The sequence below is a fragment of the Purpureocillium lilacinum genome (genome assembly GCF_023168085.1).
Source record: "Purpureocillium lilacinum CBS 284.36 DNA, scaffold_3, whole genome shotgun sequence".
Taxonomy (NCBI): Eukaryota; Fungi; Ascomycota; class Sordariomycetes; order Hypocreales; family Ophiocordycipitaceae; genus Purpureocillium; species Purpureocillium lilacinum.
The window spans coordinates 4,130,924-4,154,779 of NW_027072113.1; the positions used below are offsets into that span (position 1 = coordinate 4,130,924).

Here is a 23,856-nt window from a genome sequence, read left to right on the forward strand (position 1 = left end):
ATGCAGGTGAAATTGCAAAACTGCCCCTGACGAGATGCACTGCCTCGCCCCGACCGACCGGCCGGATGCACGCCAACAAACACACAACAGAACCACCTCGCTCCACGGGTTGCCGCCGCTTGCCTTGCCTCAGGCGAGCTGGGCTGGGCTGGGCACGTTGTCGCGGGCACCGGAATCTGCGACCCTCCGCCTCCTCCTCCTTCTCTTGCTCCTGCTCTTGGCTCGACCGCACGCGCGTGCGCCTCTCTTCCCGGCGTATGGTATCGTATCGTCCTCCGCTCGCGGGCTGCCCACCCGTTGGAATGCTGCCCGCCCGCGCCACACACACACACACACACACACACACCCCGGCCCGGCTCTATGTGAATTAACGTAGCGCTAGCCCCTAGCCCGTCATCCCGTGCGAGAATGGACGTTCTCACGTACCGCTAGCAGCGAAGCGACACTGGCATTGAATATTAACTGCCTGCCCGACTGCCTGACTGGCTTGCGCGCGCCGCTGCGCTGTTGGATCCGATGCTCCGTCCTGTCCCCTTCAGATGCTGCTCGGCGCCGGGCATCGCCAAGCGCACCATGCGGGCCGCTTCATCTCTCTCACCGTTCGGCGCAGCAGCCGGGCCGCGTACGCATCCCCAAGCAATCCAAGCCTCCTCCTCCTCCTCCCTTCCATCCTTGGCCACCTCTCGTCTCCATCTCAATGTATCCGACAATGCACACCCACGCCTGCCCAGCAGCACATGACCGACGGGACCGCGGCCCTCCTGTCCCCTTCCACGCGCCGCACGGCTGAGTACTGTAAAAAATGTACGGCAAGCAAGGTTACGGAGCATTAATTGCAGTACCAACCCCAAGCCCGGGAAGATGCCCGCGTAGCGAGGCATTGTTAGAATCCCGACACAGAACGCGCTCCATACCTTGGGATGCCCGTTCCCACGCCTCCCATGTCTCACCCGCACCTGGTACTGGAGTCTTTTGACACGCGCCACGCCCGGAAACAAGGGGGGCACGCACCCTCTCCATAGAGGAGAACCACTACCCTACCACTTGTATAGGCAAAGTGGGCGGCCGTGTGGGAGAGGAGGAGTCGTCACGCACGACACCCGACGTCTCGACCATGTGGCCACCCGGTTTCGAGATGTCCGTCCGTCCATCCGCCGCCGCGCGCCCAGGCCAACCTCTGACCATGGCGTTCGCTGGGTCTCCCGTCCGTCCGTCGTGACTGGCTCCAACGCATCTACCGAACGTTACCTTGAATCGTCCCTAGCATTGGCACGTGCACCGTGCCGTAACATTTTCGCGATGTGGTTTTCTTTCGCGCAGCTGCTCATCGGATCCGACGTACCGGCACAGGCCCACCGCATCTTTGTACATACATGCCGTATTGTGACTGATCGCCTTGTGTCTGTGCACAACGGGGTCTCCTCCGTGGAGCCAGTCGTGAAGTGAAGCCCGCCACTCGACACCGCAAGGTCCGTCGAGCGTCCCGACGCCCATGTAGGAGCCTCTCGCGCGTCGCTGAATGTGCCTCTCGACGCTAGACTCTTCAGAACGAAGCTAGGATGAACAAAGAGTATCCGTACTTTCAAGGCTCTGTGCTGTGAGACACGCTGCGAGACCCATCACGGGCGTCATATAGGGTGGCCTACCCTATGCATCGCAGTGTTGCCACAACACTTACATCCTGTCCTATTAGGTTTTTTAGGCACTGTAGTACAGTCACTTGAACAAATCCAGAGAAATTAATCTTCGAATGTTCTATTCATGAGTTCTACGCCTACCTAGCCGTTCTACACCAACTGCAGCCTCCCAGTCCTTAGAGAACATCCCATTGCATGTTCCACGGCTGGTTGCGCTGCGAAAAGTCCACCCCATGCTTATAGTTGCTCGTCAGCTCCTCCTGGTCCACGCCGCAGTGCGTCTGCCCGTCCCTCCCCACGAACCAGCCCAGCCCGTACGACTTCCCGTCGGCGAGCTTGCGCGTCATCTCGGCGCTGCTGTACTTGGACGTGCCCACAAAGTCGTACAGCATCTTGCTCTGGTGGATGAAGGCCAGCACCGACGCGATCGTGTTGGGCTGCCGCGGCAGGAACGGGTGCCGCCGCCGGAAGAAGACGACGCACGCCGTCACCGCCATGTACAGCAGGATGAAGACGGAGAGCCCAAAGGACACGAAGAAGGACATGAACGTCTCCTGGCCCGAGTTGATGAAGCGGCCCTTGTCCGGGTGCGACCGGTCCTGGTCCCCGTCCAGGGGGTCCTCCATGAGAAAGTCCTTGCCGTCGACGGTCGCCAGGCCCGAGACTAGGATCGTCAGGAACTCTGCCATGACGCTCCCGAAGCCGACCGCGAACACCAGGAAGTGCCCGTTGAACAGGGCCCGCAGCGGGAGGTAGCCGAATGGCAGCGCCGTGTAGTCGAGCATCAGCGTGCTGGGCGGCGCGTGCCGCTTCGAGAGGATATAATACGGCTCCATCATGCGGACTGCCGTCTCCAGCGCGTTCCACGACAGTTTCAAGCAGACTGCCAGCGCCGTGACCAGCCAGGGCGCCTTGTCCGTCAGTATGTCGGCCGGAGTGAATAGAAACGTCGGGATAAATCCTGTAAACGCCAGCAGGCCGATGATAAACGGCACCCAGCCAGTGGGTCGGAGCATGAGCGGGTGAGGGTTCTCGGACAGGTGCGCCTCCTGGAACCGATCCCTCTCCTGCGACGTGGCAGGATTCTCGTCGTCTGGAGCCAGCGACGAATTGCGAAGCATATACCGGTTATGCTTCAACTTGTGGTGGATATCCTTGTGTTTGGCGGTGTCCATGTCCTTGAAGTCCATCAAGATGTGGCTCACGACGGCCATTGACGCGAGGCCGGCGATTCCTCGAACATCTGCCAGCAAGCCTGAGCGTCGGCGCTGCAACAAGTACATAAGAATGCAGGCTAGCACAGAACATACTGCCAGCGTTGCTGTTAGTAATCTCGACCAAGTCGCCGAGAAATTGAGGAGCTTCTCGCTGCCTGGGTTCTTGAGTCGCTCATCCCGGCTCGGGTTGAGCACAACTGACGCGGCGGCAAATGTCGGTACAAGTGAGACGGCGAGCGTCGTCGCGATCGAGGAGATGGCCACCGCATACTGCCCCAAATGTATGGCCCGAAACGGCCGGAAGAGGTTGAAGCTCGTCACGTAGTCGACGTTGATCGACTCGGCCGCCAGGGCGCCGCCGGGCTTGGACAGCTGGTAGTATGCCTCCAGGCGGCGGACCTCGAAGTCGGTAAACTGCCACAGCACGCCGTACACGACAGCCGATAGCGTGGGCGCAAACTTGACGGCAAAGTACAGCCCGGGCTTGACGTCGTCGGGCGACTTGAACTTGAGTATGGCCGTGTCCCTGTAGTGGCGGAACAAGATCTCCTGCATGGCGCCGAGGGCGATGGAGAGGAGTATCAGGAGCGTGAGGTAGGGCCATCTCATGGCGAACGGCCTCCAGTTGGGCTGCGGGTAGAAGACCTGGGTGGACTGTTCCTTGAGGCCAAAGGTGGTGGCCCTCCGCGACTGCGAGTCGAATAGCATATGGGATCCCTCCATGTTGCTGAGGTCGGCACCGCCCGCGGGGTGGTCCATAACCACCTCGATGACTTCGCCGCGTCGGTTCGCTTCGTCCTGGCCCACTTCGCGAATCGTCTCGGTTCGACTGGGAGGTTGTATGGATCTCCGTCGCGTGAACGATCGCGTCAGGCTGCGCTGCATCGCCGTCGGGGACGTCAGTAGCTCTTGGTCTCGCACGCGAACTCTCGAGTCCTTGGTGAAACCCTGGCCGAGTCCGCCGGTGAGGTGGCCCTTTGCCTCCTCGTCCTGGAGCTTCTTGATGAAGGCTGCGTCGTGCGAATCCATTGGCCCCAGCGCCGTGGTGACGTCGAACATGGGTACCGCAGGCTCCTCTTCGGGGATTGCGTCGTACCGCGGCTCGCTGCCCATCGGTGCCGCTGACCGAAGCAGCGACAGATCATACTCGTCTTCCTCGGGTACGGGAGCGTGCCTCAGTGAGGATGCGTAGCTCGACTTGCGGTTGCCCATGGAGACCTTGCGGCCGACATACGACCCGGGGGCAGGCCCTCCAGATACGGGCGAGTATCCGCCAGTCGCGCCCGAGTACGAAAATGACCCCGGCCATACAGGCGCCGCAGGGGAAGAGTGATAGCGACTCTCATCAGTTAGGTGGCCGGGATCTGTCGCAGCTGAGTAACGGCGTTGCGAGTCCAGCGAGACGAGGGATTCGCGGCCGCGCAGCTGGTGCTGTTGATGCGGCGGTTGCTGCTGCTGTTGCGGCAGGAACTGAGCGGGATAAGACGGAGGCGCATCGTAAGGCGTGTACCCGGGGTCACTGAGGGCCGAGATGTTGGAAGCTGCGCGGTGCAGCGGTTGCTGAGGGTACTGCTGCTGCGAAGGGTGCGGAGGAGGGTGCTGATACGGCCGCATGGGCTCGCGGCCCAAATCGCTACGTTGGTCCATAACCTCGGTGCCAGACCATGGCGAACCTCCCCGTTACGGACGACGATGACAGCGGCGGCGGCGGTTGCTTGCTGACGACAGGGGCGGGAGGTGAGACAGTCAGGTTCCGCGCAGCCTGGGGGTTGGCGATATATGACGCTGCGTGATTGCGTGCCGTCGCGTACGGCTAGGTAGCTATCGACTGTGTGACGCGGGGCGCCGGGTTGAACGAGCGTATGAGGCAGCAAGAAGCAGCGGGAATAGCAGCAAACGAGGGGATATGGAGAGGTCAAGCAGGACGGAGGAAGGAGGAAGCTCAGGCTGAGGTGGTGAACTGCTGCTGGCTGGCAGGGGGGTGGGCAAATGCCAGCAGCCGACGGGAGGGACAGGCGCGTGCGCGCGCGCAGAAAAAGAGCCGCACTCGACTGCACTGCGACTACATCCATGTAAGCTGCCGGGGCGGGTTGGGGGCAGGCCCCGGGCAGGCAACGGGGCGAACAGCACTGTTCGTGGTGAGCTATTCGCGGACTGCTGCAGGTCTTCGGTGGTGGTGGTGGTGGTGGTCTGGTGGATCGGGTTGGGGGGCGCCTGTGGTAGGGCTGGCGACGCAGGGGTCCAGGTCTCCCCCTCCCCTCCGCCAGACGGTCCACTAAGGGGCCCCCCTCCCCCAGGCCTCGTGGTATTGAGTTCAAGGTCCCGGTCCCGCCCAGCCGCCCTGCCACCACCTACGCAACACACCTGAGTGAACTGGACGGTCCCGTTACTTGCCGTCGGTCAGCTCCAGCGACGGTGTGCCGTTCAGCTCCAGACGCTAAAAAGCACGGCGCGCCCTCGACGCCGCAGCGTCTCGCCCAATCCTTTGGGCCATTCCCATGGATGGATGCAGGTTCAGCGCCTGCGCACGGCTTCTGATTGGGGAACGCAGTGAGCCTTTTTACAAACATTCGATTGGCAGGCCATCAGGGGGACGGAGGTGAGTTTGGTGTGCCTTGTCCAAAGTCAGTCGTCAGCAAGGTTCGCGGCCCCAGGCGGGCATGAAACAGCCCAGGCTCCCCCGCGGCCCGGAGCGACGGGCGCCTCTGTCACTGGCTGCCTCCGCCCCCCCGGTCTGACGGGACTGGAAGCTTAATGCCCTCCCTCGCAGGCACGGTGCAACGCACGCCGCCATGTCGGGCTCCGATCCTGGGGTTGTCATCTGCATTTGTTCGCATGTGATAAAACCGTGCTCCGTACGTGCCAAGTACATGCGTATTATGTACATGCCCGCATAGATGGACCTGCCAGCCGTTGCGGACGCTGGTCGGCGCGCAACCAAGGCTCGTGCAGCAACGGCGGCGGCGGCCTCCCAGCTGAAGCTTCCAGGCCCAACCACCCGAATCCAAGAATGAGGGACTTGATGTCGCCGGCGCATGCAGCCACCAAACCGCCCAGTGCAGGGTTCGGCTCGTATCGGCGACGATCCACCCGACGGCAGTCGACACGCGCCGTCAAGGTCGCCGAAGCCACCAGGCTTGGGTTGTACGCAGAGCTGTACTCTAGTACGAGTCTCTTCGTTCACCAGCGAAACGATGGCTCGTGTATTCAAGACGGTGAGGCCCCGGTGAGCCTCGAGCGGTGAAGGAACGAGTCTCGCTCGATGCGGGAACCATGTCGGGATGGCGCTCTGCGCGGCTCAGCTGACGGAGCAGACGTCGATAGTCGCCAACAGACACATGAGACACAGAGGCAATAAATCGTAAAAGCTGAAAACACATATATACCTGGTGCACTGTACTGTCTATCCAACTGTAGAATATGTCCCTTCAAAATTCCCATGACTTCTCGGGGCTTTCCAGCCCATTGCGCTCAGCTGCCGAGACTCCGCCAGCCGTCTATACTTTACCAACAGAAAAATCGCTAAAAAAAAAGTAAAACCCAACAGGAGCTCCAGCAAAGGCGCGTGGTCGATTCGACTTTGGCGGCTTGATCTTATCACAGGAGCATCGCCGCGGCCAGCGCCGACGCCAGCATCGCCAACCACACGCCGCGTTCTAGCGTCGACGCGGCCAGCGACACCTGCCCGCAGCAGGGCCGGTTGTACGTGACGTTGTTGACGCGCGCCGCGGCCTCGAACACGGACCCGGGCGGCTTCCCGTAGTTGTAGTAGTCGACGTTGAGGAAGTTGGGGGCGCGGCCCCAGTCGGAGCGGCAGTTGTTGGCGGCCAGGCCCAGGCTGCCGGAGCCGTTGGCGGCGTTGGTGTCGTTGATGAGGGCGACGTTGGGCACGAGGATCTGCGCGCCAAAGACGTTGAACTCGACGTTGAGGTTGTGATTCATCAGGTACAGGCGGTCCTTGGCCGCCTCGGTGCTCAGGTCGGGCGGGCGCTGCACCGTGCAGGGGAACTTGGGGTCCTGCGGGTCGAACGGCGTCTCCCAGACCTGCGAGAACTCGTCGAGCAGCCAGGGGTACTTCTTCTGGTCGGCCATGTAGTCCATGAACATGATGACGCGCTTGCCGCGCAGGATGAGCTGCTCGAGCGTGGGCCAGTCGTCGAGCGCCATGGGCAGGTAGGGCGCCTCGTAGGCGTACTTGAGGAGGCCCGACTGCTCGATGTAGGGCGCGTACAGGTCGGGCGTCGAGTAGTTGCCGTTGCCGAGCAGGATGGTGACGACGTCGTAGGGGTGGCCGTCGACCCATTTGCGCACGCGCGTCAGCCAGTCGGCGATGGGCCCCGCGTCGAGCAGGTCGCACGACGTGTGGCAGAAGTGAGGCACCGTGCCGTTGGCCGGCCACTGGATCTGCCCCTGCACGAGCCGGATGCCGTCGTCGAGCTGCATCTCGACCGGCAGCGCCTGGTTGGAGCCCGAGTTGCCCGGCCGCACGAACGGCGAGTTGTGCGCCGCCACGAACGAAATGTTGCTGTACTTGCGCGTGCAGAACTCGACGTAGTTGTTGCACGGCTGCGTGTTCTTGGGCGGCTGCGAGGTCGTGCCCGTCGTCGTCGTGAAGTTGGACCCCGTCGTCATGGTGCCCGATGACGTCGTTGTGGCCGACGCAGTGGTGTTTGCGCCGGTGAGGGTGATTTTGGATCTGTACGTCGTGTACGGGCCCGTCGGGGGGCCCGTCTCCCGCGTTATCCTCTCCGTTCTCGTGCCGGTGTAGAAGCTGAGCTCCGAGGTCTCGGAGAAGGAGACGCTCTGGGCCAGGACGGCCGGCATGAGCAGCAGCCCGAGGGCCGCCGACAGCGACGCCTTCATGACGAGAGAAGTGGCGTCTCGCGGCCGAGAAGGATGAGTAGAAAAGGCCGCGGTCAAGTCGAGATGTGAAGATGGAGGTGGTTCGAATGGAAATTCTGCACCGATGACGCGGGTCGTCGACTCGTCACTACTACTGCAGGGGGGGCTAGTCCGGCAGTGGTGATGGTGCAGGTGGTGGCGCGCGCCGGCCAACCCGTCAACGATCCGGCAGTTGAAGCCGAACGAAACGAAATCGCGGACGCTCTTCAAAAGACGGGATGTGGCCCGATCGAATGATCAATGCCGCTCCTGATCCTGTGAATACAGAGCAAAGACGGCCGATCGTCTCTGCTGGCCCTCGTTCGGAGGCGTCAGGAACGTGAGAAAGAAGCTGCGCAGACGGCGGATATGCGAATCAATGGTTCCTGTGGCTGACGTCGGCGGCGGCTCCACCGCAGCAAAGCGCCCGATCTGTGACCAGACGACGCGCGCAAACCCGCTAAGACGGTGGTAGCACGACAGGATGGCGTGTGTGTGTGTGTGTGTGTGGCACGACGTCCCAACGGGACTTGCGGCTTCGTCAAAAGATGTTTTTCTTTTCTTTCTTTGCTTCCCCGTCGGTCCGTGCAGGCGGGAACTGTGATGGACAAGGTAAAAGAGCGGCGCGATCAGCCAGATCGGCCAGATTAGACCAAGGCAATCTCGAAACAGGAGAGAGCTGAAGAAAGCAGCAGCCCCAGCACGGGCAAGAGGGGACAGCAAAGATCGGCATCGGGCCTCAGACGGACTGGTGGTAACTAACGGCGGTGGAGTCGGTTTATGTCTTGGGAGACATTGCATTGCTGGCACTGACTGAGGTGCACAGCCCGGTTGCCGGACTAGTCGTAGGCGAGGCAGAGCTTGGCTGCGCGAAGGATGGCTCTCATGCAGGCCTGGCAAATCTGCTCTAATACGCGACGCGGGACCAGGGGTAAGGTATTCTACGGTTCTTGTTACAGCATGTGAAGCAAATAGTTGCGTTGAGAGCAACCTGCTCGCTACGTCTTGGCCATTGCTTGCGTGACGGAGCACCACCAAGCCCGCCCAAGACGTCCAAGAACGCTTCCAAGACAACCCGTGGGTCCCTTCCAAGCCCCTTGGTCGCTCGTCCAGCACGTCCATGACTTGCATGACCTCACCGGGTCCCCCCTGGGTTGTGCGACACGTTGGGCCCACGACAGGACAAGAAAAGAACGGTGCATGTCGGCGGAGCAGCCCCAGAGCGATGGGCAAAAGCTTGGCCGCAGAGTCAAGAAACTCAATTTTGCAGCGCGGCCCACCCTTTGCCTTTCTAGATGAGGAGACGACAGAGAGAACTGCGGATCGTCCCAAGTCTGTCGTCCCCCCAGGTCATCAATGGATGGATCCTTGGACTACGTACATCCCACGCACATTGGGACATACAAGGGGGGAGGGAGGGTGCTTGCGTGGGTGTCGTTGAGTGAGGCTCGTATTCCGGCCCGTCTCGCAGGCTGCGCCTTCGTCGCAGGTCAGGCTCTGGAGGAGGAGAGGACAGCAGAGACGGGGCAGTGGGCCAATGGCCGGGGGGGCCAAGACAATGCCGTTCGGCAAAGACGGCCATGGGTGAGGCTTTCTTCCTGTTGTGGTGGTGGGTGGTGGTGGTGGACTGCCCGAGTGGTGGTGATGGGGCGGCGATGACGACGCGCGCGCAAAGGCAGCAGAATCAGAACCTGCCATCAACCATCAGTGACACTTGACGGAGCGACCGCGCAGGCGCCCATCACTGGAGACTACTCTCGTAGCAACCTGGAAGGTGGAGCGCGGTGGACCAGTCTTTTTCAGCTCGCTGGTCGTCGCAGGGTGAAATCGTGTCGCGATCTGCTGGGGATCAGCATCTCCCGGTGTCGACTCGCTGCCGGCACGGGGTTCTCAGAGAGAAGAGAGACATTGATTGACTGATTGATGGATTGATGGGACGTCGTCGGGTGCGCATTGACGCACGTCAGGGCCAACAATCCACTCCTCACCCTGGCACGGTGATTGATTCCTGAAGCACCGCGCCTCGCGACCGGCCAGGGGGGGCCCCCGGCTGGCACAACCCATTAACCCGGCGGCACAGAAGGCGGCCCCGCTGTTCGGCGTCCCGGTGGCGGTGGCTTCTGCACCACCCGCCAACGCCAAAAACGCCCCGAGCCACTGAGGTCACTGCAAATGGTGCCTGAAAGGATTCTGGGCTGGGGGGCTTCCAGCTGCTGCCGCACCGGCTGGGCTTGCCGGCGCGTGCGCCACCACTGCCGGTACGGAGGAGGGCCCATCAATGACGACGTTTGCCCGTTGGAGGAGGAGCTTTCCGCGCGCTGCCCGGTCGTCAGATTCCTCACCATTCCATCACGTCTCGCTCGTCCAACCACGCTGTCGTGCCGTGCTCGTCTTGTGTGAGCGTCGTCGAGACCCTCACTGCCGTTTTCCCGTGTCCATTGCCGACGAACCCGCGACACCACGCGGCGGAGGACTGCCGTCTGCGAGCTGCAATCGCCGCGGCGCTCCTCAACACCAAACACAGCTCGACGAACGCGCCGCTACCCCCGGTTCGCATCGTTGACAGCCGCAACCTCTCTCTCCCACCATCACCATCGCCATCACCGTCCCCCGCCATGGCCGGCCCCAACACCCGCCGCAACACGGCCATTGCGGCCTCCGTGCTCTACTTCCTCACCATCCCCTTCCTCATCCTCGTCCTCATCGGCAACACCAAGAAGTCGTCGTCGGTCCTGACCGACATCTACTTCTTCAAGCTCGACGTCTCGCAAATCATACCCATCGCCGTCGCCAACTCCAACCTGCTCAACTCGGTCGCCAGGAGCCTCGGCCTGCATGACTTTTACTCGGTCGGCCTGTGGAACTTTTGCGAGGGCTACAATGACGAGTATGTCCCATCTATGCCTCTCACAATGCCTCGTCACTCTCGCTCTTCTTGCTGACCCCCCGTTTGCGCGCCTGCAATCCAGAGGCGTCACGTACTGCTCCACGCCCACCCAGTTCTACTGGTTCAACCCCGTCGAGATCCTCGTCAGCGAGCTCCTCGCCGGCGCAAAGATCGCCCTGCCCTCCCAGGTCGAGACCATCCTCACACTGCTGCGCATCGGCTCCCAGGTCATGTACGGCTGCTTCATGGCCGGTACCGTCGTCAACTTTGTCCTCATCTTCGCCTCGCCGCTCGTCATCCGCACGCGGTGGTTTACCCTCCTCTTCGGCACTATTGCCCTCGGCTCGGGCATCGTCCTCACCGTCGCCGCCATCATCGCCACCGTCATCAGCGTCGCCGCCAAGATTGCCCTGACCGCCCAGGACCAGCTCAACCTCCAGGCCGTCATTGGCGTAAAGATGTTCGTCTTTATGTGGATCGGCGCCGTCTTCACCGACGTCGCCTTCCTGCTTCATGCCGGCATGGCATGCTGCTGCAAGCCCAACAGGGCGCCTCGGCAGACGGAGACGCCCAGGGACAGCTCCGAGGAGAAGCCCTCCAAGGTGGCTCTGCCCAGCTTTGTGCGTCGGAGGAGGGGCGCTGCTGCGTCATAAAGGCATCGCGCCGTGTTGGGATGTAGTCGTCAATTTGTTTTGTAGATGAAAGGCCATACGCCGCCTCTTGGGTTGCATAGGATAGACACTACTTGGGAGCGATTTGGGCATGTTTATACCACATGCAGGGCCATAGATGGAGTCAATGATTGAGAGAACCTATTTGGACACCATCCCATTGCTCCTTCGCAATACACGTTCTATCAGATTCTCTATCACCTGCCTTGAGCTCCACCAGAAAACGGCATGTGTAACCGCTCAGCCTCCAAGGTTTGGTATTGCCCGTGCCGCGTTCAAAATTGTCATGCCTTTGTGTTAGCTTTGCGCGTGAAGTGGCGACGTCATCCGTCCCGCGGCCATACTTTGGCTCTCGACAAACTATTTTTGCCCACCGCGCAACTCTTGCTCCGCGCCGTGCGATTCTTCAGAACATAGAGGAAACCATCGCACCGCCAAGGGGATGGTCTGGCCAGTGCCCGATTTTACGTGCCAGAGTTTTGTGACGCCGCTGGTAGTGATTTGGCCGCCAACTACCTCGCCACTTGTTGATGTTTACAGAGCAGAGTATCGTGAAGCCACATCAAACCATGAAGCCAAGGTTCGACGGCCCTCCGATATCACTTACACATATTGATCTCGACGGTCGTATAAATAGTCCCTTGGTAGTGCATTCTACTCGCTTCTCTTCCGTGTTATCCTCACTGTTTTACTTCACCCATCCACTCAGACGCTCGAACAAACCACTCAGCTCTGTGTGCTCCAAACAAACAAGATCACGATGCGTGCTCTCACTCTTTCCCATATCTGCCTGGCCGCCGTCATGGTTCTTGGCGGTATCGTGTCTGGAGCCCCGGCCAGTATCTTGGGTAGCAAAGGCGACACCACCGCGGGCCTCATCAACGCGACCCCCTACCGCTGGCGACGCGGGTACATCAACGGGTACCAGGTCCAGGACTGGACGGTTTGGCCGGAGTACATCAACCCTGGAGAGTCGGCCTCCGTCCGCGTCCGTTCTCACGGCGGGTCGATTGGTGCCGACTCGGCAGCCGAGGTCCGCTACCACCTCGAGGGCACGTCTGAACCCATGGCACTGCAGGTCGAGTACCGCAAGGGGGACAGCCACCACATCTGGGTGCGGTTCATGGAGTCGGTCCGCACGCTCAACAACGTCCCCAAGACGGAGCACGACCTCGGGTTCCTGAACTCTCCCGGCGGGGTGGGCTTCGTCCTCGCAGGCACCGAGGGCCACTTCATCTCCAACGACCCACCCCTGAACTGGATGAAGGCCACCTTGCCCGAAATCGGTCATCTGCCGCTCCGTGAACTGGCTATGCCGCGCTCTCACCACGCCGGCATGTGGAAGGCCGTAGCTCCCATCGGAGCCGGCGTGCCCTCCAACACCCTGACCCAAAACGATGGGCTCTGGGACCAGATCCGCAACGGTGGCATCCGCGTGCTTGATGTTCGCGCCACGAGGTGGCACGATCACTTCCGCGAGAGCCACGCCTCCAAGGTAGGCATCCTCGGCTGGCAGGGCATGTTCGGCGCCGGGGTGGAGGAGATGATCGACATCGTCAACGAGTTCAACCGCGAGGTGCCCGGTGAGCTCTTCATCTGGGATATCCACATGGTGGCGCGCAGCGCGGACCGGCACTGGCAGCCTCTCAACGACTGGGAGACGAACGAGCTGTACCAACTGCTCAAGAAACTCGAGCACCGCGTCGTAATCCCGGATAACGAGGACATCACGTGGTGGCCCCTGGAGCGCCTCATCGGGAGGGGGAAGTCGGCTGTCATTGTCCGCATCAGCAGTTCCTGGCTCCTCGACCATCCCAAGGTCAAGTTCCCCGGCGGACGCGAGGGCTTCGCAACGGACCGCAACTTCCCGCTGCACGACCACTGGTCCGCCAAAAACAACGTGGGGTCAATGGTGGACGACGAGATCGGGGCCATGGCGAGCAATCGTTCCCGCCGCGACATGGCCGTCTTCGATATGCAATGGATCATCACCCAGGACGCCGGCCAGATCTTCATGCCCGTGAAGTCGATCATGGTGTTGAATGAGCCAGCCTGGAGGACCCTCTACAGGGAGTTTTGGGATGCACTCACGGACGAGTCGTACCCCAACTGGCTCACCATGGACGGGATGCATGGCAACCAGATAAAAGCCATGTGCATGGCCATCAATAAGTGCCTGGCGGCGCGGAGGTGCGGCACCCTAGGGGGGAAGGTGAAGTTGCTGGGCAAGGAGGGGCAAGGGGGTTGATCTGTGAGGGAGACGGGGACGCGCCGGAGCGGCAGACAAGGCTTTATGTAGAGGCGGGAGGCCGAGGAACCAAGAGGTTGGATTGGGACGCCATGAAGGACATGCCAGACAGGAGTTTCGAGGAGTTTAGGGAGTTTAGGGATTCACCACGGTCCCTGACGTCGGCCGCACATAAAATCGCAATGAGGCATAGAGCCGACAATATTCAGAATCATCCAGCAAAGTCACCAACGATGTCAAATGCGACAGTCCCGCTGCGTGTTTGTTGGCCTGGGCGGTCGTTCCATGGCACCTCATTGACACACAGGACCGAGGCTACCGTGGTCCCGTCTCGGCGAGACCAGAAAGGAGATGGGCACATTCAAATTCATCTCGATAACAGCTCCCACTTGTTTCTACTATGCTCGACACAGAGTGAAATCCAAACTCTGGCGTTATTTCCCCCCGACGACACCACTTGACCTTGACGTGTGCCGCATTTCGCGCAGTCATGAAACATGGTTACTTGGGCCAACGCCGCCTCCTACCAAGCCACACCAGACAGGGTCCCATCGGCAATCTCAAACTAAAGTTTTGCTCGGCATTTTGTACCTTGCACCTAGGCCCTGCCTACCATGTCGTCTGTGTCTGAACGAACGAATGGCATTGAAACCGGGCACCTCGGTTGTTGTGCAATGTTGCATTTACGTGCTCGGTGAGGCGAGGGCAGTCGAGATGCTTTCACCAGCCAGCCCGCTCTGGCGGATGACAGACACTCCCCCCTCGCCCAGTAAAGAACACTTTCAAACTTCGAAGCAAGAATTTACGGTGAGTAACATCCGATTGCGAGGAGAGAGAGGGGAGTAGCAGGCGCGCGCATGTGTCTGCGTCTGGTGCTGAGAAAATGGGCGCGTCACCACCACCCGCCGGCGAGGACTCCATGATCCGTACTTTTCTTGTCGAGAAATTGCAACTTCCATGACACTATATGCTGCGAATCCCACGAGATGTTCTCTTGATAGACACAACTACAGACACGAAAACTCGAGTATCCCACCCGTTGATCGCCGTGCCGCCCATCTACTCCCGCCTTCCCCCCCAAGCCCGACACCAGATGCCTGTCCGTCCACCAGCTATGCCGAACGGAACAATACCCGAAGAAGTCGGCGCCGCCAGACAGGTGCACACCTGTCCGCTGAAGATCTGCCGGCAATGTCTCCCACGACACCTCTCCCACGAGCGGGTAACACACCTCAACTCCGAAGACAGACCACGCCAGAACGCTAACCAGATCTTTCCCACCCCAGAGAAAAGTCTACTCCCAACTGCGGCAGATCGACACCTCGCTCGACCGCTGGTGGTGCTGCAAGGTCGTCGCGTCGTTGCTGCACATCAACGTGGACAACAGGGAGAAGGAATGGCTCGAGCAGCTCGAGCAGGTGGCTGGCGAGGTCGACGGGGTGCTAAGCGATGTGGCGGATGCCATTGAGAGGTAGTGCGGGACGTACGCCCGGCTCTGGATATTGGAAAGGGGCCGAGTACGGCGCCGGGCTCCCGGAGGTGCGGGTACTACATAATAGTGCTACCTACTAATGGCATACACGTTTCGCACTGCTGGGATCGTTGACGACAACGAGCTTGATGTTGTGCGGGAGGAGCAGTACTACACGAGGTGGAAGCACCCTTGCGACACTCGCAAGGGATGAACGCTACCAGGTATGTGTCGAGCATAAGCCAACAGTCACCAGAGCTCGACTCCCTTTCATGATACTTTCGTGTTACTCTCGTCTCTATGTCGTCACTTCATTAATATGATGCATGACGGCTCGTGCAATCCTATGCTCTCTAACACGAGGCACGCGGTACCTGAAACCGCGCCCGCCTCTCGACCCTGGCTCTCCGAAGCAAAAGGGAGAACAGGGGCATCAAACGTGCGCCATAACACCAGTCATGAGGTCCTCATCCTCTATCTGCTCCAGCTCAACAGCGGCATCGCCTTCCCGGTCCATCTTAGCCCGCTTCTGCTCCTGTGACACGTGTCGGAGGTAGTCCTTGTTGCTGCTGAGCCGCTTGTTGGTGGCACGGTACAGGCTGCTGAGATGCTCAACGCTCCTATGGCTACGGGCCACCTCGATGGCAAAGTCCCTCTCGGACAGCGTATCGGTGTGGGGGAAATGGAGGTAGCTCTCCCCAGCGGTGGGCCCGTCCTCGACGCTCCCCTGCACCATGTTCGATTGAATCATGTCTCGGACCAACGCAAGCGCTGCCTGGTCATCCGGTAGTCGCTGTCCGGTGCGAGCATCCACTGTTGAACTCCTCACCTCGCTAATAGATACCCGCAGATATACTTTCCGAAGGTTGATGATTTGCCACTTTTGGTACGCCGCCATGACCTCGGCAATCAGCTCCGTGTTGGCATCCTCAGCCCACGCATCTTGGTTCGACTCGAATTCCTCCTTCAGTTCGGCCTGCTTGAACGTGTCGAACAAGGATGCAAAGGAGCTGTAGCGCTTGTTCAGGAGCTGGTACGCGCTCTGTGCACCTTGTGGCGTGTGAGCTGGAAGACTGGGCGCTTTCCCCTCGTGCATCAGGCCCACGAGAAGCCACTTCTTGTGAGCCGCCACCATTATCGCGCTCGCGCCTCTATCTTTGCACGGATACGTGATGACGCGCTCCAGAGCCGTGCGAGCGCTGGCCCAGTCGCGTCTCTCCATGTAGGCCATGCCGCAGAGCAATTCGTATTCGAGGACTTTGGCGCTTGTGATCGTGCCTGATCTGGCCGTAGCAGAAGGCATGAATGCCGACGGGGGAACGTCCGGGTCGCACAGCGGCCGAGTGTCCTTGGAATTGGTCATGCCAGGGTAGAAGAGGATATCTGCGCCAAGGAGCTTGAGGGCCGGCTCGACGGCATTCGTGGCGAACGCATTGATGGCGAGAATGTGATGGAGCGGGGTGAATGTAGAGCCGTCGGGGTCGATTCGAAGCAAGGCGGTCGTGGCCAGATCCACCGCAACAAGTGGCTGAGAGGAGAATGTCAGCGTCGACAGAGCAGCGAAGCCACGTTGGAGGGCTTACGTACCGAGTAGAGCTCGCCCCTAACGATCCTCTCAAGCAACGCCAGAAACGGCCCAATGACATAGCGAATCTGAACCGGGTCGAACGACATCAGGAACACAAGGAGCTTCTCCAACAGTGGTGGCCGTTCATCGGTCGCCTCATTACGTTCGGAGAGGAGAATATCGAAGACGAAGAAGTAACCGATCGAGTTGTGCTCGAGGTCCAGTTCCTGCATGGCGTAAGAACATGCCCCGACTCCGAGTCGAGGGTAGGCAACTTACGTCGAGAAACTCGTCTGGCACGTCGCTGACGGCGGCCCGCGCCTCTCTGGGTAGATTGCCGAGGGCTGATACGTAGTGCTTGATAGCCGCGTCATACTGCTTGCTGGACTTGGCGATGGATGCAGGCGGAGGGCATGCCTCGAACGCTGCCTTGGCTCTTTCCATCTTGGATCTGTGCGAGCACGCCGCGAGCGTGGGCGGGAGGCTGCTGCGCGGGGATGACGATGCCGCGGCGAGGGAGTGTCTTTGTCCGAGCTAGCGCTGGCTCCTGCGGCACATTCTCGTCGGCAACACGGCTGCTTCTAGAAGTGGGTGCAAGGGCAGAGCCGCACGCGGTCGATAGAAAGAGGCGGCGGCGACCGGAGGTGAAGGTCCAACGACGGCGCCGGGGTGCTGGTTGCGAGGCGAATGGCAGCCGGGTGGTGGTGGTGGGTGGAGGGTGCTGAGGTTGGAGCTCGAAGCTTGGTGGGGGTGGGCCCAGGGGGTCTTGGGTCCAGCAGCAGCCGCCCGCATGGATGCGTTCCAGAGCTTGCAGCCTACCTGGCGGAACACCCAGGGCACCCAGGCAGTCACGCAGCATCAGTGCCGATGTTGAGCCGCAACAACACCAGCAAGGCGCCCTAAGCTCACCACCACCCACGGGCCACGGATACACACATACCTACCTCACACATCACCAGCGCCCAAGTAATCACGCAGGAGAGTCACAAGCAAATAGTTGCCCTTGGCGGCTTGCGCAACATGGCATAATCTATTCCTCTATAGAGTCGTGGCCATTCCAGCCAGCTTCATGCCGATGCCTGATCTCTATCGCATGCCACTTCTCTTCCTTCAGGGTATCTTCAGATGTCGTGTCACACCCCCGTCACCTTTTCGCCGGTCCGACCTGCATGCGCAGCACTCTCAGTTGGTGCAGCAAGGTAGATATCTTTTGTTGGTTCGCGGCGGGGTCCGACGGGGAATGCCTCAGTTCGTCGATAGCAAGTCGTAGTTCAGCCTCTGACAGGCTGCGATTCAGGTACATGTTTGGTACGTTGTCCGCCAACGCTCTCTGTGTAGTCGTCGGCCTTGCTGGGGCAGCAGGGGCAAACGAAGCGTTCGGCGTGAACCCGTATGTCCCTCCGCTCATTAAGCTTGGCAGGGGCTGCTGTTGACCCCTCCCTCCGGCAGGGTGATAGTAGTAGCCGGGGATGCCATTGCCACCAGACATGGCGTCGCCGTAGAACCACCAGGGCTGGCCTGGACCGGGAGCTGTGACTGAGGAACCACCTTGCCCTCGCTCTGTGCCGTTTCGATAACGAGCTTTGATGGACTTGCTTCTCCCGTCCCCTTGGTTGGCGTCAAGGGGAGCTGTCGTGACTTCTTGCGCACCGGGGTGGCCGCGCCTTGACCGCCCTGCTTCGGTCCCTTTCGGCTTCTTGGAGTTGGTGTCGCTGGAGTTTTTGCTTTCTGAGGCTTTGGCGCGCTTCGGCTTCGTGGCGTTGCTGGAGTCCGCGCCGCCGGCGCTCGCGGGTTTGACCGCCTCGAGGGCGTCTTCAAGGTCGCCGTCTGCTTCTTCACGTCAACGCTGCGTCTCGAAATTGTTTTCTTGCTAGGGGTCACTGCCGGAGATTTAACTTGAACGCTGGAGAGTCTGCGCCGTTTACCTTTTGCGGCCAGATCCTCGTCCTCGGACTCGTCTGCGGATTCGGCGCCGGCAAACTCGTCGGAAGAGTCGGAGGATTCTGGCTCGACACCCTCGGGCAGCGGTATGCCTTCGAGAGCGGCGTTGGTCTTGTAGTTGATAGCCTTTGACCAAATGTTAGCATCAGTCGCGTGATATCACAGCGGCATGAACTTACATTTCGACGTCTTCCACCGCGCCCCAGATGCTCCTTGTTCGCCTCCGCCTCGAGCCGAGCTTCTTCCTCTCTCTGCGCCAGGATCTTATCCCAAACGCTCGAGTTGATGGGCACGGGAGCTTCGTCCTCTACGGTGTCCAAGCCGTCATCGAAACCTTGCCTTTCGTTAGCCCAGACGCGGGCATAGGTGAACTGCGTGTCGGCAGAGCCCTCTTCGTCTGCCTTGGTCTGTTCCATCTGTGAGCGATCCAGAAGCTTGTCGACCGAGGGGCCGTCGTAGTGTATCGTCGTCGCTTGGTAATTCTCGTCAAACAGCGCTTGGGCGCCATGTTTCAGTATGGACTCCAAGTCATCTCCAGCGAGGTCGTCGTCGTCCATGCTCTCAATCAGCGCATGGTCGAGAGCCATCTTTTTTCGGCCCACCTGCATGATGCGCTCCTCGACCGTGTCTTTGGTCATGAGTTGGAAGCAGAGGACCTTTTGCTTCTGGCCGATGCGATGCGCTCGGGACAGTGCTTGGATGTCCTGGTGAGGATTGAAGTCTGGATCCATGATGATGACGGTGTCTGCCGTCGCCAGATTGATACCAACTCCGCCGGCTCTGGTGGACAGCAGGAACGCGAAGAGAGGCGAGTCTGGCGCGTTGAAGGTGTCGATGCGACGCTGCTTTTCCAAGCTTGACATTGCACCATCCAGTCTTCTGAACTGGAAGCCCATGCCCGCGAGAAAGTCTTCCAATATGTCCAGCTGCTGGAGGAATTGGCTGAAGATGAGAACCCGGTGGCCTCGCTCCTTGAGCTTCGGCAGCATTATCTCCAGCAAGAGGAGCTTCGCCGAGGCTTCCACGAGATTCCGATGGAGCACCGAAGGGTCGTGGTGGCGCTCCTCGATGGCTTCGGAATACATGAATGGGTGACAAAGACATTTGCGTAGCTGCATCAATATGTTGTTGAGGCTGCCGCGGTCCTTGCTCTTCATCTTGTCGTTGGCGAACACGGCTCTGATGAGTTGCGGGTTCTTGGCAAGGATGCTCTTGGAGAGCTTTTCTTGAATGACCGTCATCGTCACCGGCAAGATGATTTGCGCCATGGGCGGCAGAAACTTTAGTACTCCGGCCTTCGTGCGGCGCAGGAAGTAGGGACGAATCTGTTCGTGCAGCCTCGGGAGTGTCTCTTTATCAAGCACGGCATACTCTTCGTCGAGGGACGCAGCATCCTGACTCGTGTCGATGAACTGAAGGAGGTTGAAAAGCTCCCGCTTGTTGTTCTGCAGCGGCGTGCCAGTGAGTAAAAGCCGAAAAGGAATCTTCAGGGCGCGCAGTGCCAGATACAACAGGCTCTGGTCGTTCTTCAGCCGCTGTCCCTCGTCGACGACCAGCCCGGCCCAATGTACGGACTTGAAGAGCACTCTCGTCTTTGGGTCTTGGGCCGAGTCATATGACATGATGACAACATGGGCCTTCATATCGTTGGAGCCGTGAGGGAACAGCTCGTACTTGTACGCAAGTTCCTGCGGCTCCCTGCCGCCGTGATAGGTGACCACGCGGAGACCCGGCGCCCACTGCTTGAATTCTCGGCGCCAGTTCGGGCATGTCGCGTTGGGAACAACAATCAGGAACGGCCAGCACTAGTGAAGCGTGAGCATGACGATACAAGAGCGCACGCAGGGGGGAAATTACCTTCGGCTTTTCCTGGACCAGGTAGGTGACGAGACTAACGACCTGTACCGTCTTGCCCAGACCCATCTCGTCGGCCAGGACGACACTCCTTTCACCATGATAGTTTCCCAGAAGCCAATTGAGGCCTTCCACTTGATATCCCATGAGTTTGCCTCGCTTGAGGCCGGCAGGCTGAACATCAACCTCTTGCAGGTCGGCGGCCTTGAACAGCCTGATTCGCTCTCGGATTTTGGGATAAGGCTCGTTTTGGAAGTATTTGCCCTCGACATACTCGTGGTATGCCTCCCGGAAGGCGCTGTAAGGCTCTCCCATGCCTTCACTAGGTGGCGAGTCCCAGACGACATCATCGTAGCCTAGACCTTGAAACTTCACCAAGACCTTGCTCACACTGGAAATGTTTTCCAGCTCAGCTGTCCTGGTTTTGGCTCTCGGGGCGCTCGATTTCATCTTCACGTTGAAGATGATGTCGGCCATGAGGTACTCGTCGGGTATCGCCTCATTCTCGGTCATACTGAGCAGACTCTGCTGAGCATCCTTCTTGCCAAAAGAAATCCGCATTGTCGGCGCAGATACGCCAAAGACCCAGGCACCTGACATCCATGTGCAATGGAAATAGGAGCGGGTCTCCCACTTGATGAGATACTCCTTGTCGTCGTCGCTCAGGCTGTCATATGAAGGTATCAGACTCTCGTCAACCCCGAGTTGGTTGGACGGTCGCCAAGCCACCAGACGGTGGATCTTGTGCTCTGTCGTGCTACATTCGTTGCATTGCCAGTCGACCAGGTAATCCTTGAGTCGCTCCGACTTGACGTCCGTTCCTATCGGCTCACTCCCAGCGCGAGGGAGGTGGTCAAGGTGCCAGCCCCGGTGACAGGTAACGCATCGAAATAGCAGGACCTCCTGATTGTTGATAAGCCTGGGCGAAACTGTTGTGATGGGATCCGTGCCGCCGTTCTCCTCGCGCAGCTTTTCTTCTTGACGGGAAGTTTTCTTCTGGGAAAACGGCACGCAGGCCTCGCCGTCTTCTTTGCACGTCTGGCACATGCTGTGCTTCGGGGATGCTTTGTCCTTCTTCCGATATATGTTGATGCAGTATCTGCACTGCAGAACGAAGCTGTCGTCGCCAACCTTGGTCACGAGATGGTCGCGTTGGCTTCGGACCCCCAAACAGTGCTTGTGGTAAGAGAGGCTGCATCCTTGACATTGGACAATCTGGCCACGCTGCTTTGAGCCGTTGCAGGTGTGGCAAGTGCCCATATGCACCGTACCGAAAGGCGAATCGACGGGCAGCGGTTGGAACACCTCCCGAACCGACACGACCTTGGGAACTCCTGGTGCCTTGTCCTCTATCACGTAGAAAGAGTCATCGTCCATCAACGCATCGTCTCGCATGTCAAGCATGTTCCTTGTGGCCCTGGAGGAGCGGCGTGGCTGTTCGAACTCAATGTCGGAGCCATCTGATCCAGTTCTGGCTTTCGCGCGCGATCGCACGAGATGTCTCTGTATTCCCGTTCTGTTATTGCGCTGAAGGGCACCATTTCGCCTCGACTTCTTGTACGAAATGTCTGACACCACGGGGCGAAAGTCGTCGTCGTCTTGATCCGAAGGTTGCTGAGGGTCATTAGCCAGCTCATCGTTTTCTAGATCAACTACGCTCTTGGTGTTCGCGGTATAAAGACTGGATAATTGTGGCTGGCGTTGCCGCAGCGTGCGAGTCGGGCGAGCTGACCGTGCTTTCAAGGCATCGTCGCTGTCATCATCAGAGGAGAGTGATTTGGGGGCAGAGACTTGACGGGAGCTCGAAACACGAGATCGCAAAGCGCGGCCAGCCCGCGTTGTCCGTTGGCGGGGCATATCTTCGTCATCGATATCGATGTCCATGAGGTCGCCTTCGGACTCGAGATCGTCCGCTTCAGAGTCCCAATCATCCTCAAGGCCATGCTTGCGTTTGCGGCTCGACATGTCCCGACTGTTAAATATTCGCAACGCTTCGGAACCGTTTTCAAGGAATCGCAGCTCTTCTGACGATACCTGAAGATACGCGTTAGTCGTGATGCTGTTGCAGCGGCTTGAGTGTTTATGAACCGGTTTGCGGAAAAGAACGTTGAAAGCGAGTTATGCAGGGCAAAGATGGGCAAGAGAGGTGGGCAGAAGGTGGCGGTTAGGTAGATGTTAGGAGAGCAATGCAAAACGATCCGATGCAAAAGGCACAGAACAGAGCGATCAGCTGGGCAGATGTCGGGGCGGGGGGAGGTGCAGCGCATGCCATGGGAGCCACCGCGAGGTGCTGCTTGAGCGGGTGTGCTCGGCGGGGCGCAAAGCGGTGGCTCGCCTCGCTGGGCGGGGAATTCACAGGCCCATGAGTGCATGGAAGTGCATAGCGCACACACAGGCTGATTTCGTATTCAGGAGGGCAGGGACGGTGTAGACGAGTCTGGGACTCACGCACCATTTGTTCTCGGCCATCGGTCATCTCGACTAGATATTCGATGTTGCCTCGGCCTGGTAGCGCATCCGCAATGCGCTCGACGACATGGCTGTGAACTTCGTCGTATTCTCCGCGAGACTCGGCCGGCATTTCTGGGATGGCGATTTCCAGGCGCGCCACAGTCGAATCTTGAAGTGTCGGCTGAGGCGAAGGTTCTGCTGGTCGCCCGGGCGGTGTCTCTGATCGCTGCGACGTCTCGTCAAGCAGAGGCTGTGGTGGTGGTGACGATTCCTTCATTACATCTTGCGTAGTGCTGTCTGCTTCGTGCTCGATCTCGGCCTCGCCCATCGGCGCAACGGGCACGTCCGGGCTGCTGTCGCGCCAGGCGACTCCATACTGACCAACATCGCTCGTAACGAAATCGAATGATATTTCCGGCAGTGGCGGGGGGAAGCTGGGGCTCATCGTGTCAACCGGCTCGGCGCCGGGGTCGGGCTTCTGAATTGCGCCGAGCAGCCTGGCGACCCTCTCATCCACGGCGTTGTCGTCGTCCATCTGCAGAGTGTGTCAGCAACGGCCACCCGCGTTAAGATGTCCCCGCCATGCGCCCAAAGCTCTGGTGTGGCTAAACTTACCTCGAACGTCGGACTCACCATGGCATTCGCTGCCCTGGCAATCGATGTCGAGGGTAGGAGTCATGGGGCTGGCCGGCTGGTGTCGACTGGCGTAAAGGAATGGTGCCAGCTCTGGCCGAACGCTTGACAGGTGACGGTCGTCGCAGCTGGCAGACGCGATTCGCAGTGGGAGGCACGCGTAGGGCAGTCGATGGTGGGGCAACGACCTGCACTCGAGAGAAGACAAGGCCCAATCAGCACTCCATTGATGTCTTCACCGCCCACGCCATCGGCATCTGATCCCTGTAGCTGCCGCGGCAGAAAAAAGTCCCTGCGCATTGGCCCGTCGCGTTGGAGATTCCGGGCCATAATTTCTTGGGACACAGATACGACACCCTCATTGCAATCGCCACGCAGAATGCCATGATATTGGCACA

At 59.7% G+C, this 23,856-nt stretch overlaps 7 protein-coding genes across 7 annotated transcripts; 3 read left to right on the plus strand and 4 right to left on the minus strand.

Moving 5' to 3' along the window:
- Positions 1-1,813: 1,813 nt before the first annotated feature.
- On the minus strand, positions 1,814-4,501 carry PLICBS_004817 (uncharacterized protein; the record flags this gene model as incomplete). Its single annotated transcript, XM_065600599.1, has 1 exon — positions 1,814-4,501. One exon carries the CDS (start codon positions 4,499-4,501, stop codon positions 1,814-1,816), a length of 2,688 nt encoding a protein of 895 aa, XP_065456671.1.
- A 1,950-nt stretch (positions 4,502-6,451) lies between these two features.
- Positions 6,452-7,717, minus strand: PLICBS_004818 (uncharacterized protein; the record flags this gene model as incomplete). The annotated part of the gene is made up of 1 exon (XM_018325799.2): positions 6,452-7,717. The coding sequence occupies one exon, from the start codon at positions 7,715-7,717 to the stop codon at positions 6,452-6,454; it is 1,266 nt and encodes a 421-aa protein (XP_018175551.1).
- Positions 7,718-10,350: 2,633 nt separating this feature from the next.
- On the plus strand, positions 10,351-11,275 carry PLICBS_004819 (uncharacterized protein; the record flags this gene model as incomplete). The annotated part of the gene is made up of 2 exons (XM_018325798.2): positions 10,351-10,622; positions 10,705-11,275. 2 exons carry the CDS (start codon positions 10,351-10,353, stop codon positions 11,273-11,275), a joined length of 843 nt encoding a protein of 280 aa, XP_018175550.1.
- Positions 11,276-12,095: 820 nt separating this feature from the next.
- On the plus strand, positions 12,096-13,541 carry PLICBS_004820 (uncharacterized protein; the record flags this gene model as incomplete). Its single annotated transcript, XM_065600600.1, has 1 exon — positions 12,096-13,541. The coding sequence occupies one exon, from the start codon at positions 12,096-12,098 to the stop codon at positions 13,539-13,541; it is 1,446 nt and encodes a 481-aa protein (XP_065456672.1).
- A 1,114-nt stretch (positions 13,542-14,655) lies between these two features.
- Positions 14,656-15,016, plus strand: PLICBS_004821 (uncharacterized protein; the record flags this gene model as incomplete). The annotated part of the gene is made up of 2 exons (XM_065600601.1): positions 14,656-14,763; positions 14,828-15,016. The coding sequence occupies 2 exons, from the start codon at positions 14,656-14,658 to the stop codon at positions 15,014-15,016; spliced, it is 297 nt and encodes a 98-aa protein (XP_065456673.1).
- A 429-nt stretch (positions 15,017-15,445) lies between these two features.
- Positions 15,446-17,023, minus strand: PLICBS_004822 (uncharacterized protein; the record flags this gene model as incomplete). The annotated part of the gene is made up of 3 exons (XM_018325796.2): positions 15,446-16,540; positions 16,600-16,806; positions 16,859-17,023. The coding sequence occupies 3 exons, from the start codon at positions 17,021-17,023 to the stop codon at positions 15,446-15,448; spliced, it is 1,467 nt and encodes a 488-aa protein (XP_018175548.2).
- A 700-nt stretch (positions 17,024-17,723) lies between these two features.
- Positions 17,724-23,461, minus strand: PLICBS_004823 (uncharacterized protein; the record flags this gene model as incomplete). The annotated part of the gene is made up of 6 exons (XM_018325795.2): positions 17,724-18,406; positions 18,505-18,646; positions 18,700-20,325; positions 20,378-22,408; positions 22,827-23,360; positions 23,441-23,461. The coding sequence occupies 6 exons, from the start codon at positions 23,459-23,461 to the stop codon at positions 17,724-17,726; spliced, it is 5,037 nt and encodes a 1,678-aa protein (XP_018175547.2).
- Between the last annotated feature and the right edge of the window lie 395 nt (positions 23,462-23,856).